The following is a 14,945-nucleotide window of genomic DNA, read 5'->3' as shown; positions in this document are numbered from 1 at the left end:
CAGAAGATGACCTTGATGGAAAAAAAAAATATTTTTTAAAAAAAAGATATACTGTGGAAGGGGGGATAATCCCATAACTAACTGCTGAGGAGGGACCTGCTTTGGGGAGTAGGGGAAGGCCCAGGGAGTGGGGCAGGGGGCTGCTCATTCACTCTGGGGATTCGTCATGGACACGTCTCAATCGCGCAAGCTGCTCCCCTCTTTCCCTGTTTCCCTTTGCCCCCTTGGGGGCTGCTCAAGGGTAGGTGGGCATGGGTGGTAGGAGGGGTTTTTTTACCCAGGGCTCTGGAAGGACACCAAACTGTTCTATTTGTTACCTTCCCTCCATCTTCCTCACTTTCACAGTCCCCTCCTGCCTGCTCCTGTCCTGCCAGGTCTACCACCCACCCTGCCCCTCTTTTCTGGCTCCCTGCCCCTCCAGATTGCCTGGTGGTCTATTTTGTTTCCTTTTGTGTTTCTTTTTCTGTTTTGAGTCTTTCTTTGCAGGTTTCTGTAGCCGGAAGATCTCCTTTCCGCTCCCAGCGGCTCCAGTGTAAATTCCCCTTCCCCTTGGGGAATGCACTACCTTGTTTTGGGGGGTTTTGGGGTGTTTTTCGTTTTTCAGTTTTTTTTTGTTTGTTTGTTTTTCTTTGCCTTTTTTTTTCCTTTTTATTTGGAGGGAATGGGAGGAAGTGGGAACAGGGAGGTGGGAGGTGGATTTTGTTTATTTTTTTAGCTCATTTCCAGGGGGTGGGAGTTTTTTTTTAATATGTGTCATGAATAAAGTTGTTTTTGAAAAAAAAAAGAAAAAACAAAGGACACAGGTATCTTAGAAATTTACTGTAAACTGCAGATAATCAATATTAGAAGTTTGAAAAGACCAAACTTAGATAAAAATCTAACATTTAAACAACAAATGTTCAACAGGAAGCTCCAAAATGTTTAAAGGGCAGTAAAATAAACCACAGACTGAATCAAAACAATTAATGTTGAAATGTCTCATCAGCTACTTTTATGAATATTTTTTAAGTGTATCTCACTAAGGGTGAATATCTATTGGTCATTTTAAAGGCTTAATAAAACCCAGCGTGAACACATCTTTGAAACCCACCTATCATTTTGGCTTCCTCTTCAGTTAGTGTCTTACTCAGATACGTTTTCTTCACCCTCAGTGTGTTTCCTGAAGGGAGAACAGCCCCAGTAACCGGCATGGGAGGTTCTCCATCTTTCTGCTGCAAGCTATCGGCTATGACCAAGAATGCCCTTAAGCCAATATTCATTCTCTGTAAGAGACAGCACATTCATGATGAGGAGAAAGACCCAGTTACTGTCGTGAAATCAGAGCAGCAGTCCTTCAGAGAAGTTAAGCATGGCTTGCCATCTAGATCAGAGTGGGAAAGTCATTAAAAAGGCACAAGAGTTTAGGCCAAACCTGAGAGAATAAACGGACATGAGTTGGAGCAAGCTCCAGGAGATGGTGAAGGACAGAAAAGCCTGGCGTGCTGCAATCCATGGGTTCGCAAAGAGTCGGACACAACTGAGCGAATGAACAAGAAGAGAGTAAAATTAAATTTCTGACGCTTTTGTTGCTGCATCACAAGGAAACAACTGGGAAGATTTTCACCAAACTTGCAGGGCACGTTAAGAGACGAGCAGACTCATTCTCATTGGGGGATCCACCTCAGAGGGACAAGCGGCCACCCTCTGGAGCTGCTTCAGTAAGGTAAACTGAGGTCAATAGAAGTCTCTTCCATCTCCTGGAAGGAGACATGTTAATTCACATGTCTCCTTCACAATGACTGGATGGAAAAACAAACAAACAAACAAACGGAGTTCTAACTGAATCACAGAAATAAGAGTTGTCTGCTCTCAACTGCAGGTTGTAGACTTTGGAGTCTCAAAGGCTGGTGAATTTGAAAATAAATTTAAAGTATTCAAAGCCATAGAACCTGTTACTGATAATAACACATAAGCTTATAAGAAGAAATGTCCTTCTGGGCCAGGTCATTATCTTCCTCAGTCGCAGGTGAGGCATAATATTGGCTCTAAAAGATGACGCAGTTTATCTTCCTCAGTCTCAGGTAATGGCTCCAAAAGATGATGCAGTGCTTCCAGCAGCAATCATCTTAAAAGGGCAGAAGGTACTAAAACATCTGTTCTTCCTTCAACAGCCACGTGTAAACATTTACACTCCTATTTTCAAACCACATCAAATTAATAAGTTCCCTAAGTAGACTACTCCCTAATGCAGAAAATAATTACCAGTAATAACACTGATAACCTAAGTACAATTTATTGAATTCTTAAAGTATATCCAGAACTGCACATTAGCTCTCATCTTTAAAACAGCCATGCAAGGAAGGTATGATTATTCTTATTTTTCAGGTGAGGAAACTGAGGACCACGTAACTAGTAGGTGGGAAAAAAATATGCAAGTTGAGTTTGCCTGGATCACCCATTCTGTAGTACATGATTACACGTACTTATAAGATGAAGCAATACTTCGAGTTTTCTTATTTATTTTAAAGCTTGCTTTCTTTATGGCTGCCTGGGTCTCTGTTGCTGCACACAGGTTGACTGTAGTCACAGCCAGTGGAGGCCACTCTCTAGTTGTGCCACATGGGCTTAGCTGTCCTGTGATATGTGAGATCTTCCCAGATCAGGGACTGAACCTCTCTGTCCCCTGCATTGGCCGGTGGACCCTTTATCACTGAGCCATCAGAGAAGCTCTGACTTCTAGTTTTAAACTATTAATTCAAGCTTCAAGGAGTAGGGAGATTTTAAGCAGGATGTGGGAAACATTTCTCTGGCCCATTCATACCCAATACAGTGTGTATTTTATGACTTTTATGGTCTTCACTAATATTCTCTCTCCATTTTCTAATATGAACAAGTATTAATTAAAAAATTGACTATATTAAAATTCATTAGTTCCCTCATTTATTTTAGTAGTTCTTTCTGAAATGTTTTCTAGGCTTGTGGATTTCTTTTCAAGACACAGCAATCATTTGGGTGAGGAAATACAATGTTCAGTTCAGGACATGCAGTACCTATAGGATGACCGTGAGTTGACGTAAATGTTCAAGCCATTATCTGCAAGTGGATTATCCAATTTATGAGCCAGGCTGCCAGTTCTCTTAGTTTTCCTTTCCTCTGAATAGTATCCAGGACAGAAGTAAGTTGGAATAGTTTAAGAAGTATATTTTTAACTTAATTTCAAAAATAATTTCTTCTCATGTTTTATATAGCTCTCTATCATGCCTCTCCTTCTATTATCTGTCTGGTCTTAAGAAATTACTTAACTTTCTCAGGGCCAAGTCTCAGGTTCCTTTCTGTAGAATGAGAATACTAATACCTATTGATCATATCGGGCTATGGTGAGAATTAATGCTGGAAAAGTTCCTACTAGCAAATATATTGTAGGCAAGAATCTTCACTGTTTTCCTACTGAAGTCAAGTTTACTGAGATATAACTCACATGTAGTAAAACGCACTCCTTTTCTAGAGTTCTTCCAATTTTGAGAAACATAGTCTGCTAACTATCATCATCACAGTCAAGATGTAAAATATTTCCATCATCCCCTAAAGTTCCTCTGTGTATCTTTAAAATCAGTCCTCTCCTCCAACCCCAGCACTTTACTATCAGTGTCTAATTTCTGTCTATAATTTTGCCTTTTTTAGAATACGATATAAACAGAGGCAAACAGACACGACCTTCTGTGTCTTGCTTATTTCGCTTAGTGTAATGCTTTTGAGGTGCTGCTGCAATATCGATAGTTTGCTCCTTTTTGTGGCTGAATAGTACTCCATTGTATTGATGATTCGTAATTTCTTTAGACACCCACCAGCTGTTGAACAGCAGTGGCTTTCCTGTTTTTAGTCATCATGAATAAAGCTCCTATAAATATTCATACAAACCTTTATGGACATAGGTTTTAATTTCTCTTGGATAAATACCTTGGAATGGAGCTGCTGGATCAAATGCCAAGTGTATGTTTAAACTTATAAGAAATTACCGAACTTTCCTAAAGTAGTTGTACCATTTTGAATTCTCACTAAAACAGTATCAAGTTCCAATTGCTCTGTACTCTTCTCAGCACATCTCACTTTCGTTTTAACTTGCATTTCTCTAATGATTTACAATGTTGAACATCTTTTCATGGGTTTACCGGTCACGTGTATCTCTTCTTTGGTAAAGAGGCTCTTCATTTTGCCCATACAAAAAAACTGTATTATTCATATATATTCTGGATAGAAGAGTTTGTCAATATATGTTTTGCAAATATTTTCTCCCAGTCTTTGGCTCTATGCTTCAGTAAACATCATCTTTTAAAGTGCATACTTTATTTTGATGATGGTCAATTTATCAACTTTTTCTTTTGTAGTTTATAATTTTTGTATGCAAAGAAATTTCTGCCTACTCACCGTCACAAAGATTTTATGTTTTCTTCTGGAAGATTTCTGATAGAGGATTTCGCATTCAGGCTTACGATTTGAGTTAATTTTTGCTGACAGGGCAAATTATGGGTTGAAGTTCATTATGTTGCAAATGATTGCCCAACTGTTTAGCACCATTTATTAGAAAGACTATCTTGGCATTCCCTGGCTGTCCAGCATTTAGGACTCTGTGCTTCCACTTCAGGGGGCCTGGGTCTAATCCCTAGTTGGGAAACTAAGCTGTATGTCACAGTCAAAAAAAAAAAAAAAAAAGACTATCCTTTATCCATTGAAAAGCTTGGAACCGCTGTCTCTAGGCAAGAGAAGACTCTTTAGTCAGTGGGTCATGGGCCTCATTTCAGCCAAAATGCCCTGAATTTACACTGGTTTTCCCCACTCCGCCCCCAGTTGGCCCACTGACTCTGACAGCAGCCATTGTGGACCCCTGTGACATCATTAAAAACTAGACAAACTCCTATTTGGGGCTTGTTGGGCTCAAGGTGCTGCTCAATCTCAGCACCAAAAAGAGCAATCACGGTTTGTGAGGGGAAGCAAGAGGGTACAGGGAGGCTCAGTTCCCTTTGCTGCTAACCAGCTGCCTGTTCTAAGCCTCTGGGCTCTGGGCCTCCTTCCTCACTGACATGATAAAGGAGCCAGACAATATCACAGTGATGACAGGAACAATCTTTTTAAAAAATTTCATGGTGTGCAATGTCTTACAGCTACTAAAGGTGGAAGAGCTGGTGGCAAGCAGTAAATTCAGCTCTGCTGACTTTGGTTCAGTGTTCTCTCTACAATCTCACAGGTACGAGGCTGAAAAGAGGTCACTTGCCAGGCATATTTCTCTTGGCCAACACTCTTTTTCGAGGTCCAAAACTAAGTGTGCTTTTCATGTGCATAGGCAGCCCCTCCCCTTGCCACCCTCTAGCAAGTACATCATATCCATTATACACTCATTTCCATGACCTTCCTGGCCCTGGAACTATGATGCTGCCACAGAATCAAATATGCAAACATTAACTTATTTAATTTCACTATATTTAAGTATTTTATCATTGCATGTATTGATTCTTCTCTGCTTCATCACTTCCCAAAACTCTTCAATTTGCTAATCTGCATCATAATAAGTTTTAAGTATTGACTATTCTAAAATAAACCATCAGACTGAGAGTGACAGATTACCTTTTGGAACAAGGTTGACTTCCTTCTGCAAGAACAGAATATGATATGATACCAACCTTTAATCATTCGAAGTCTATTCACCCAAAAATCTTACTTATGAAATTCTACCAGCTGTACTATTTTTGTCAAATACCATGGACAGAAAACAATAGGAGACTTTTTGGAGAAGATGGCCTTCATTCCACTCCCCAAGATTGCAAAGTGAAGACACGCAGAAGGGTCATTCTTACCTCTGGATTGAGACTGAAAGCTTTTGCTGGTTTTCCCACACAAAGGAAATCAAAAATGATTTCTTTCATTGCAAAATCTAAACGTTCCTATAGTGAAAAAGAGAAAACAAAACAAAGTGTTAAAATACTCACTTAACATGAAAATGTCTGTTTTCATCACATGCACCCAACAGGTGGCTGCTGAAAGAAGAGAGGTCCTGCTTCATTTTATGCATCACAGAGAATCCCTGGTGGAAATCCATGTCCATCTGAACCTTTGGTTCAGTTTTCATGGGATGTGTGGAGATGCTATCATTCTATAATATACGAAATTAGACCCTAATACACAGAATGACTAAAAATGAAAACATGACAAACCAAAACATTCTGAGCATCTGGGCTTATATACACTACAAACTCCTCCTCCTAGTCCTGCAAATGCTGACAACTTCTTAAAACTCAGTTTAAAAACACGGTTTTTAAAATACCCCTACAAAATGATCATTTTCTTCTGTTATCTAACATTTCCAATCCTTTGGCTTATAACAGACAATCCTGCAAGGGAAATGAATAATCAACAGATGACACATTAAGGTCACTTAAATTAGAACATTTAAGCCAGATTCTAATAATTTGAGACAGTGACTACTAAGATCTGTCATCTTCATTTTATACAACCTATTTTAGAGTAATCAAAGCACGTTCTCAGCCACATGATAACTTAATGTAGAAAAGTTCTGTTAATTCATCTGCCTGCAAAGTGGCAGATGAATTAATGTCCATAATGGAGTAATGTCCTTTCCCTAAGTACAAATATTACAGAGGCATTTCATTATACTAAACACACAGAGAGATATATATTAAATTACCTGTAAAGTAGCAATAGAACCTTATGTCTTTATACCAACATCAATTACACTTCAACAGTATTTTCACATTTGTTATTTCCCTTTATCCACACAACATTCTGAGGGATACTAGGCAAGCATTCCTATTCGCATTTTACAAATAAAGACACCTAGAATGAAAATGTTCCAGGACTTCTTTAGGGTATAGAGCTGGCTCATGATTTCCTACGTGGTGGTAGTGGTAAAGAACCTGCCTGCCAATGCAGGAGATACAAGAGATGTGGGTTCAGTCCTGGGTTGGGAAGATCCCCTGGAGAAGGGCATGGCAACTCACTCCAGTATTCTTGCCTGGAGAATCCCATGGACAGATGGAGCCTGACAGGGTACAATCCACAGGGTCATAAAGAGTCGGACATGACCGAAGTGACTTAGCACTCATGCATGCTAGCTCGTGGCAGAGGACAGACTGTAATGAATGACTTTTCATGCTTCTCCATAAATCACAAGGAAGTCAAAGTGGGGATAAAACCATTTACACAATGTTTTAAAAAATAGAAGTCCTGGGTCTAAATAGTAAACTTAACATTAAATGTTTCATACTATTGAACCCAGTTCTTAAGTAGAACAGTATGTGTAAAGTGCTTAGAACAGTTCTTGGCTTGATATTAGCTTGAGAAATGCTACTATTCATGTACATTCTTCTTTTTCACAGGGTGAAAGTTAAGAGCATTATGATTTACTCATCCAAGTTCAATAACTGTCATCTTCTGATTTCCTGCAAACATCAGACTCAATTTCCTCCTGACTTGTGGAATCTAGAGCAGAGAAGCAGGAAAAAACAGAGTCGAGGGGTCAAAAGACCCTTTTGCTAATAGTCTCTGTGACCTTAGGTGAGTCACTTAAAACCTGTCTCTCAGTTCCTTCGTTTGTCAAATGCTGAAAACACTTGGCACACCATGCCACAATTTGTTTTGAAGCAAAAAAATATAAGCTATGTGTGAAAACACTTGCAAAAATCACTCTGAAAAGTCTATACATGTAAGATATTATTTTAGACTCAAGGTCTGTTAGTAATTCCGAAGAAGGAGGTGGCTACTTAAAGGCAATTAGAAGACTCCCAGAAGTGTCTCCATTACCTGGGCGATGAACTGGATGATTTTCACAAAGATGTTGAGAGGCATATCCCTTGGCACCACACCACGGGACCCTTTGGGGAAAAGTGTTGTGATGATGGTTATAAGACGGCTGAAAGATAAGGGGGGAAAAAAAGAGAAAACAAGCAAGATTGGCTGAGCTCCAGTACTTTAAGGGTATGGTAGATGCTTCATCTTATCTAAGTATCAGAGAGAATTCAGAAAAAGAAAACAAACCACTTCATTTCTTTTCCATTAGCATAATTACTCTATGAAAAGTTTCTCTGGAAAACTAAGGGCAGCTGGAAAATTATAGCCATTTCCTTTGTTAAAGCGGCAAATATAACCCTGACACGGAACTTGGCAATCCCAGTAGAAACTAGGGTTTCTGTAATGGCTGCTGAGCTAATGTCTAAGGAAAACCTGAAAATGTCCAAAGGACTTAGATCTTTTAGAAGCTGTCAGCTTTGAACAGCTTCTAGTTCGGTTAGGGTGGGCAGCAATGAAACAAAACACCCTCTTCACTGGCTGAGTGAAGTGGTTACCATTAACTTAGTGATGGGGTTACCGTGAACCCAAGCCAGCTCCTTACCTCTGAGTAGCTGTGTTGCTTTCACATTTAATTCGGATCATGTAAACCCAAAGTAATCTGTACAGAGATTCCAGTGCAACTCGAGCCATCTTGGGGTCTTTATTCTACATCGGAAACCAAGATATACGATTGCAGATTAAACGGTATGATGTCACTCTTCACTTTCTTAGAGGTCTTTCGCTTTTATGTTACTCCTCTTCCCTGTTCATTTATTCATCTTGTTGTAACCATTTTTGCTGTTCTATTCCTAGTGTAGATAATTCGGGTCCTGATTTCTGAAGATTTCATAACTGCTTAAGATATAATCTAGGATAAGTTTACCTTTAAGCTACTTGCTGAATAAAGATGAGTCACATAAATAAATTGGATGGAAAAAGACTATAGGGAGTAGCTTTTTAGATTTAGGAAAGATAGATTTCTTATGCCAAAACAGTTTTAAAATAACTTCTTAATGTGATCATTATAAAATTTGAAATTTCTATTAAAAAAATTTGAAATTTCCACATGTATTTTGGTCTCATTCTGGCTTTTTTTCTTCTATTGATCTAAATAAATAAAATGATAAAACATCATTTTAATTTTTGAGGCCTTATGACGTTTTATTATCTAGTATGGCCTATCTTCCAACATCCACTGTTCTTTTTCTTTCTATTTTTAGGGTTTTCTCATATATTCCTATATGTTTATTCTTCCAAATAAACTTTATAACTACGTTTCTAGCTCCAGGAAAAAAAAAAGTCCCGACTTTTTAGAAGCATACATTTACACATAAAGGATTTTTTTTTTTATCTTTTAGTAAAACAAGTGATAAAACTTATAATTTGTTGCATGTCTTAGATACATACAGGAACTTTAAACTAGTAAAGTTGCATTTAAATAGTCTATCATTTTAAAATGTCAGGAATTCTAATTATCCTTCCTCCAGACCAGCAAAGGTCTCTAACACGCTTACACACTAGTTTAAAGCAGCCTCTAGACACACACTGCCCGGGTTTAAATCCATCCTCACTCTGTAATTTATGAGTGGTATGGCCAACCTCTGGGACCCTCCATAATCTCTCTGGGCCTCATCTTCCCTGTCTGTGAAATGATGCTAACCCTCCCTCCCTCCTAGGACTGTTAAGAGAACTAAATGAGCTAGTGCACAAAGGGGATTTAGTTCCTGCCCACAGTAACTATTATTATATACAAGACACAGATCCAGCAGCAAAGGAGATGTAGTCCCTGACTTCAGGAAGCTGCCATTCTAGTGGGAATATCTCCACCTTTGTGAGTTTCTCTTTACTTAAAAAAGTATCCCTGATGCTGGGAAAGATTGAAGGCAGGAGGAGAAGGGGATGACAGAGGATGAGATGGTTGGATTGCATCATTGACTCGATGGACATGAGTTTGACCAAGCTCTGAGAGATGGCAAAGGACAGGGAAGCCTGGTGTGCTGCAGCTCATGGGGTCACAAAGAGTCGGACATGACTGAGCAACTGAACAACAAATCTTATGTTTGCATAGTGTTTCATTCAAAATTTTCTCTCAGGCCTTATCTCACACTCTGAGTCATGATCCAGTAGAGCAAGTTATCATCTAACTTTCATTGATAAGCTTAACTAAACTCTCCAGTTTCAATGATTTGCATCACTGTTTTCTGTTCAACTTCTCTTATACTTTTTTCCTGTCCCTCTACCCACAATTATCTTTTTGATGCATCTTATTGTGACTGATGTTCTTTCATTCTTAAGAATACATCTGAGACAGTCTACTTTTGCTTCCATAGAGACCAAAGAGCAAAGTGGCTGACTTCAGGTTATGCTTTGTTTAACCCGTGTTTTCCTGTACTGGTAATTGAATGTTAGCATTCCGAGATGATATGACTGGTCACTGCAATTCCCTCCTAACATGATTTCCCTGGCTTCTCTTCCATTCTCAGCACTGTCAGATGATATTCTTAAACTGCAACCGTGACTGTTTACTTCCCCCTGCATTTCAAGTTCTGAAGTGGCTTCTCAGCACCTCCTGGACAATGTCCAAATTCCATGATGTGGTGCAACAGGGGCCTCTGGTGACCTGGCTCCCCCATCCCTACCTCCTGCCTTCGCCTCCGGTGTGCTCTCCGCTGTTACATCCCTTCTGCAATTCATCGAATGCCTGGAATGCCTTCCTGCCCTTGTTCTACTTAGAAAATTCCTACTCCCCAGCAAGATTCATTAGGTGTCACTCCCCTGTTACATTCCACTGCCCCTCCCTCCTTCCTCCGCCCTGGGGAGATTACCAGGGGCTCCTGCTGTCTGTCTTCTAGAATGTTGTTCTCCTGTATGTTTCCTACCAGACTGTGAGCTCCAGGACTTCTGGATTGTTCACTGTTGTGCCCTCAGTGACTGCCATACAGCAGGTTATTAATTTAAAAAAGAAACTGTGGGAGGAGGGTTTGGGGGAAGATGGGTACATGTATATGTATGGCTGAGTCCCTTCACTGTTCACCTGAAACCACCATAACATGGTAATAGGCTATAACCCAATACAAAATAAAAATTTTTAAGTCTGGGGTAAAAAGGCAAATTGAGTAGTAGCTGAACAACCTGATGCATAAGCAAAATTTCTTTACATAGGAACTAAAGGCAGCCCTTAGTACATAGCTGAAGCTAATCAACATGATACAATATTACTAAATATCTCACACTTGTATCACATTTTGCTATTTCAAAAGTACTTTCCTAGCCCATGACATCAACTGGGAGGATTCTGTCTTTGACAGAAGTCAAATCACTGGCTCAGGTCTTCAAGTCTGTAAATGACAGCTGGGATAGGAACTGACTTCTGCTCCAGTAAAGACTATTTTCTCAGAAACTGGAACATGCATGTTACAGGATACCCACTGTATCAGGCATTGTTATCAAAGTTGTATGTGTATTAACTCTTTTTAATTCTCAGCACAACCTACAAAGTAGATACTGCTACTGTGTACTTTTAAGGATGAGGAAGTCAAGACCCAGAGGAGCTAATAAGTGACAGAACCAGAATTAAAACCCAGGCAATCTGGCCCCAGTGTCTTCAAACCATGAATGATTTCAGTTTAAGATTATATGCAGGCTGCTCAAATATGCTACTGGCAACGACTAGATTGTACTCTGCTTGAAGACAGGACTTCTTCATTGCCGTCATATTCCAACAGCAGCTAACATACAAGGTCTTACTATACCATCTCAGGATGCTGACATTTTTAACCTATGTGTCAAACCACTGACCTCTGTGTCAAAGATCTCTACTCCAAGACTGAAAGACTATTCTCTTCTTCCATTGGCATATGCTTCCCAATTAATTAACCAATAATTTCTTTATAGCAGAGCTGAGATTACATTGATAAAACTGTTCAAGAAACGAGTAGGTTTCGGAGTGGATCTTCCAGACTTTACATGACATGTCAGTCTGCCCAATCCCAATCCCAGTCTGCCCAAACCTTCTTTAAACTGTAATCTTTTGATTTAGCTACAGCAATTCAGTGTGAACAGTAATAAGTAATAAATAAGTCACTGATAACTTGGCTGGTGATAGGATCATTGGATAGACCAATGTTTGCCATGATCCATCAGTTGACCACTTGTACCCAGCCACCCAGACTTTTTTGATCTCACTATACTTAAAACTCTTCTAGTTCTCTCTTCCATTGCAAGTAAAGGGACTTAAGTAAACCTGTTGCTTTCTGCTATAAGTCAGTGCCTATCCCAGTCAACACCTTCCTTCTTTTTGGCATTTCCTTTTGATACCTAGAATCAAATTACTTTGATCATAATTCAATCTTTTTGATGATTGTATTATCCAAATGACATCATGTGCTATAGTTTAGGATAACCTCTAAAATTACCATACTAACAATTTACAGAGATTATTTTTTCTATTCACTGGCTGAATAAAAAAGGCATTAAAAAAAGTAAGTAACACACCTGTCATCTGCTCACTAATTTTCTGACCCAATGTATGTGTTCTATTAAAATTTATAAATTCCACTTTGAAATGTACCTTTGATGGATCTGAAACATAGATGAGATTTTCTCAAATTTATAGAAATAAAGTTATATTAAAACAGAATAACTACTTCTTGAAAACTATTTTAAATAGCTAATACTGTACCATTTAAACGTCGTATTTACCAAGAGGAGAGTAGTTGTTTTAAATAGGACCATGCATTTTAATGCATTCAGGCAATGCCTGTGGAATCCTTCATATATTACTCAATGCTTCCCCTTTGTAAAATAAAAGCATCATTGCTGCTGCTGCTGCTAAGTCGCTTCAGTCGTGTCCGACTCTATGCAACCCCATAGACGGCAGCCCACCAGGCTCCGCCGTCCCTGGGATTCTCCAGGTACGAACACTGGAGTGGGTTGCCATTTCCTTCTCCAATGCATGAAAGTGAAAAGTGAAAGGGAAGTCTCTCAGTCATGTCCAACTCTTCTCGACCCTATGGACTGCAGCCTACCAGGCTCCTCCGTCCATGGGATTTTCTAGGCAAGAGTACTGGAGTGGGGTGCCATCGTCTTCTCCGAAGACATCATTAATACCCTTATATTTACATGAAAAGTTAAAAGCATTCCTTTAACTTCACTGTTATTATTACACATGAAGATATATGAAGTGCCCAAAATAAGATTCATCAAAAAAATTAATGGCAGCCAAACTTTGATATTCTTAATGGCAATCAAAAGACCTTTCTTGTCCCCTCCCCTCCCTGCACCATTCTGAATGTGTGATTCTCTATCATTACGTCCTATTTGATTTTCTTCATAGCAGTTAGCACCACCTGAAGTTTTTGTCCTTATCTGTTCACTTGTTTCCGGTCTGTCTCCTCCACTGAATTAAAAGGTCTAAAAGAACTTCGAGCATCACTGTCTCATTCATCACTTATTCCCAGCATCTGGAACACTGCCTGGTACATTTCTGGTGAAGAACTGATGACCAGCTGACTAAGTGAATGCATTCTAGTCCTAGTGCAAATAGGGACTGAGATGAAAAGAGAAATCTTTTTAATTCTGTACTTTGGTTTCTAGGACTTTGAAGCTATGCTGACTAATGTCTAACCTTCAGATGATACACCTTCAATATTTCTGAGCATTTTAAATACAGCAGTATGTACATGTCAATTTCAAACTCCCTAACTGTCCTTCCTCTCCCCCATCCTTCCCCACTGGTCCTACTGGAGAGCACAGGGGAACTCTGCTCAATGTTATATAACAGCCTGGATGGGAGAGGAGTGTGGGGGAGAATGCACACATGTATATATATGGCTGAGTCCCTTTACTGTCCATCTGAAATTACCATAACATTTTTAATTATACGCCAATATAAAAAGAAAAGTTAAAAAAATATTGCCATCTGAGCAAAATTTCTTGAAAAAACATAAATAACAACATGAAAGCATATGGGGAATTCAATGCAGGCTATGATATTGTCATGATAATCCACAACATACATTTAAAGGCCCTACTGCCGGCCTGGCTCATAACTAATCTCCAATTAACGAGACCTCTTCTTGTTATTAACTTTATTGTATAAATAAATTTCTTAACTTTTGAGGTTTCTTTTCTTTTTAATAAAGAAGACTTCACTGGTTTTAATATTTATTAATTATTGTAAGAAAAAGAAAATGTAAAGGTTCTTCCAATTATATCCATTTTCAAGGACAAGAAACTTACACATACTTATTATGAACACGTAATAATTTCAATGTAAAAAACTATTAATAAATGGGGATTCATGACAAAATATGAAAGCACTATTAAATCAAGTTTTTAAAACATAGTTCCCTTTTTTAGAATTAGATATACTAGGGTATACAGGAAGGGAATGTAGCATTTTTTAACAGCTCAGTATATTCAAATTCTGACATAAAATTCATAAAAGCATAAAGTATTGGTCCTCACTGACCAGAAGTTCCTGAAAGATGTCAAGGTCGTGGTGAGAAGGTGTAGTAAATTTCTCACCACTTTACAAGGGCAGGTTGCTAACACATGGTTGACCGAGTTAACACGTGTAAATAAAGACTTCACGTTTGTGTGACCGAAGCAGCCTGCTCCTGACAGGCTGACGCTGAGGATAAACCAGGGCCCGACATTAAATGAGCGCTGAATCTGAGACCTTGTTTACTTTAAAAGCAGATTTTTCATTCATACACCTTTCTACTCTGCCCTGTGTCATGCTGCCACCTTGACAACTCTCCCTGGCAGAACACATCAAAGGTGCCACCAAGTCCAACACGGAGGGGGCAAACACGGGGTTCATTATGCCTGAGCGTGTGTAGGGGCCGGGGGGCAGCAAGAAGCAAAGAGCTGGACTGGAGGTCCTTTTTGAAATGATATGGTTGGCTCTAAACCCCACAAAATAGTGAAGCCATTCAAGACAAAGTGTGCTCCTGAAACCATGTTAGCTTTTCCTCGGGTATTTCTTGCCTGTTGAGGACTCTTGAGGTGGTTTGGAAGGTTTTCTGTATATTAATGACATTTTAAATGGTCCCATTTAATCCTCACTGGGTTGAGTTCTAAATACATGGGCTACAATTTTGTTTCAACTGTAGCTCATCAAA

General features: G+C 39.2%; 1 protein-coding gene across 17 annotated transcripts in view; it reads right to left on the bottom strand.

The window, feature by feature from the left end:
- The window catches only part of FRY (FRY microtubule binding protein), a 428,089-nt gene that overhangs the window by 125,428 nt on the left and 287,716 nt on the right, over positions 1 to 14,945 (bottom strand). For all 17 annotated transcript variants that reach the window (XM_044927339.2, XM_044927345.2, XM_044927344.2 and 14 more), the window contains 4 exons: positions 8,381 to 8,484; positions 7,792 to 7,900; positions 5,829 to 5,915; positions 1,091 to 1,262 (listed from right to left, as the gene is read on the bottom strand). In XM_044927339.2, the coding sequence (XP_044783274.1) occupies positions 1,091 to 1,262; positions 5,829 to 5,915; positions 7,792 to 7,900; positions 8,381 to 8,484 (472 nt within the window). The remainder of the gene's footprint in view (positions 1 to 1,090; positions 1,263 to 5,828; positions 5,916 to 7,791; positions 7,901 to 8,380; positions 8,485 to 14,945) is intronic.

Source organism: Bubalus bubalis, chromosome 13 (assembly GCF_019923935.1).
Source record: "Bubalus bubalis isolate 160015118507 breed Murrah chromosome 13, NDDB_SH_1, whole genome shotgun sequence".
Lineage (NCBI taxonomy): Eukaryota > Metazoa > Chordata > Mammalia > Artiodactyla > Bovidae > Bubalus > Bubalus bubalis.
The sequence above is the reverse complement of the archived record's forward strand: the minus strand, read 5'-3'. Positions and strand labels throughout refer to the sequence as shown.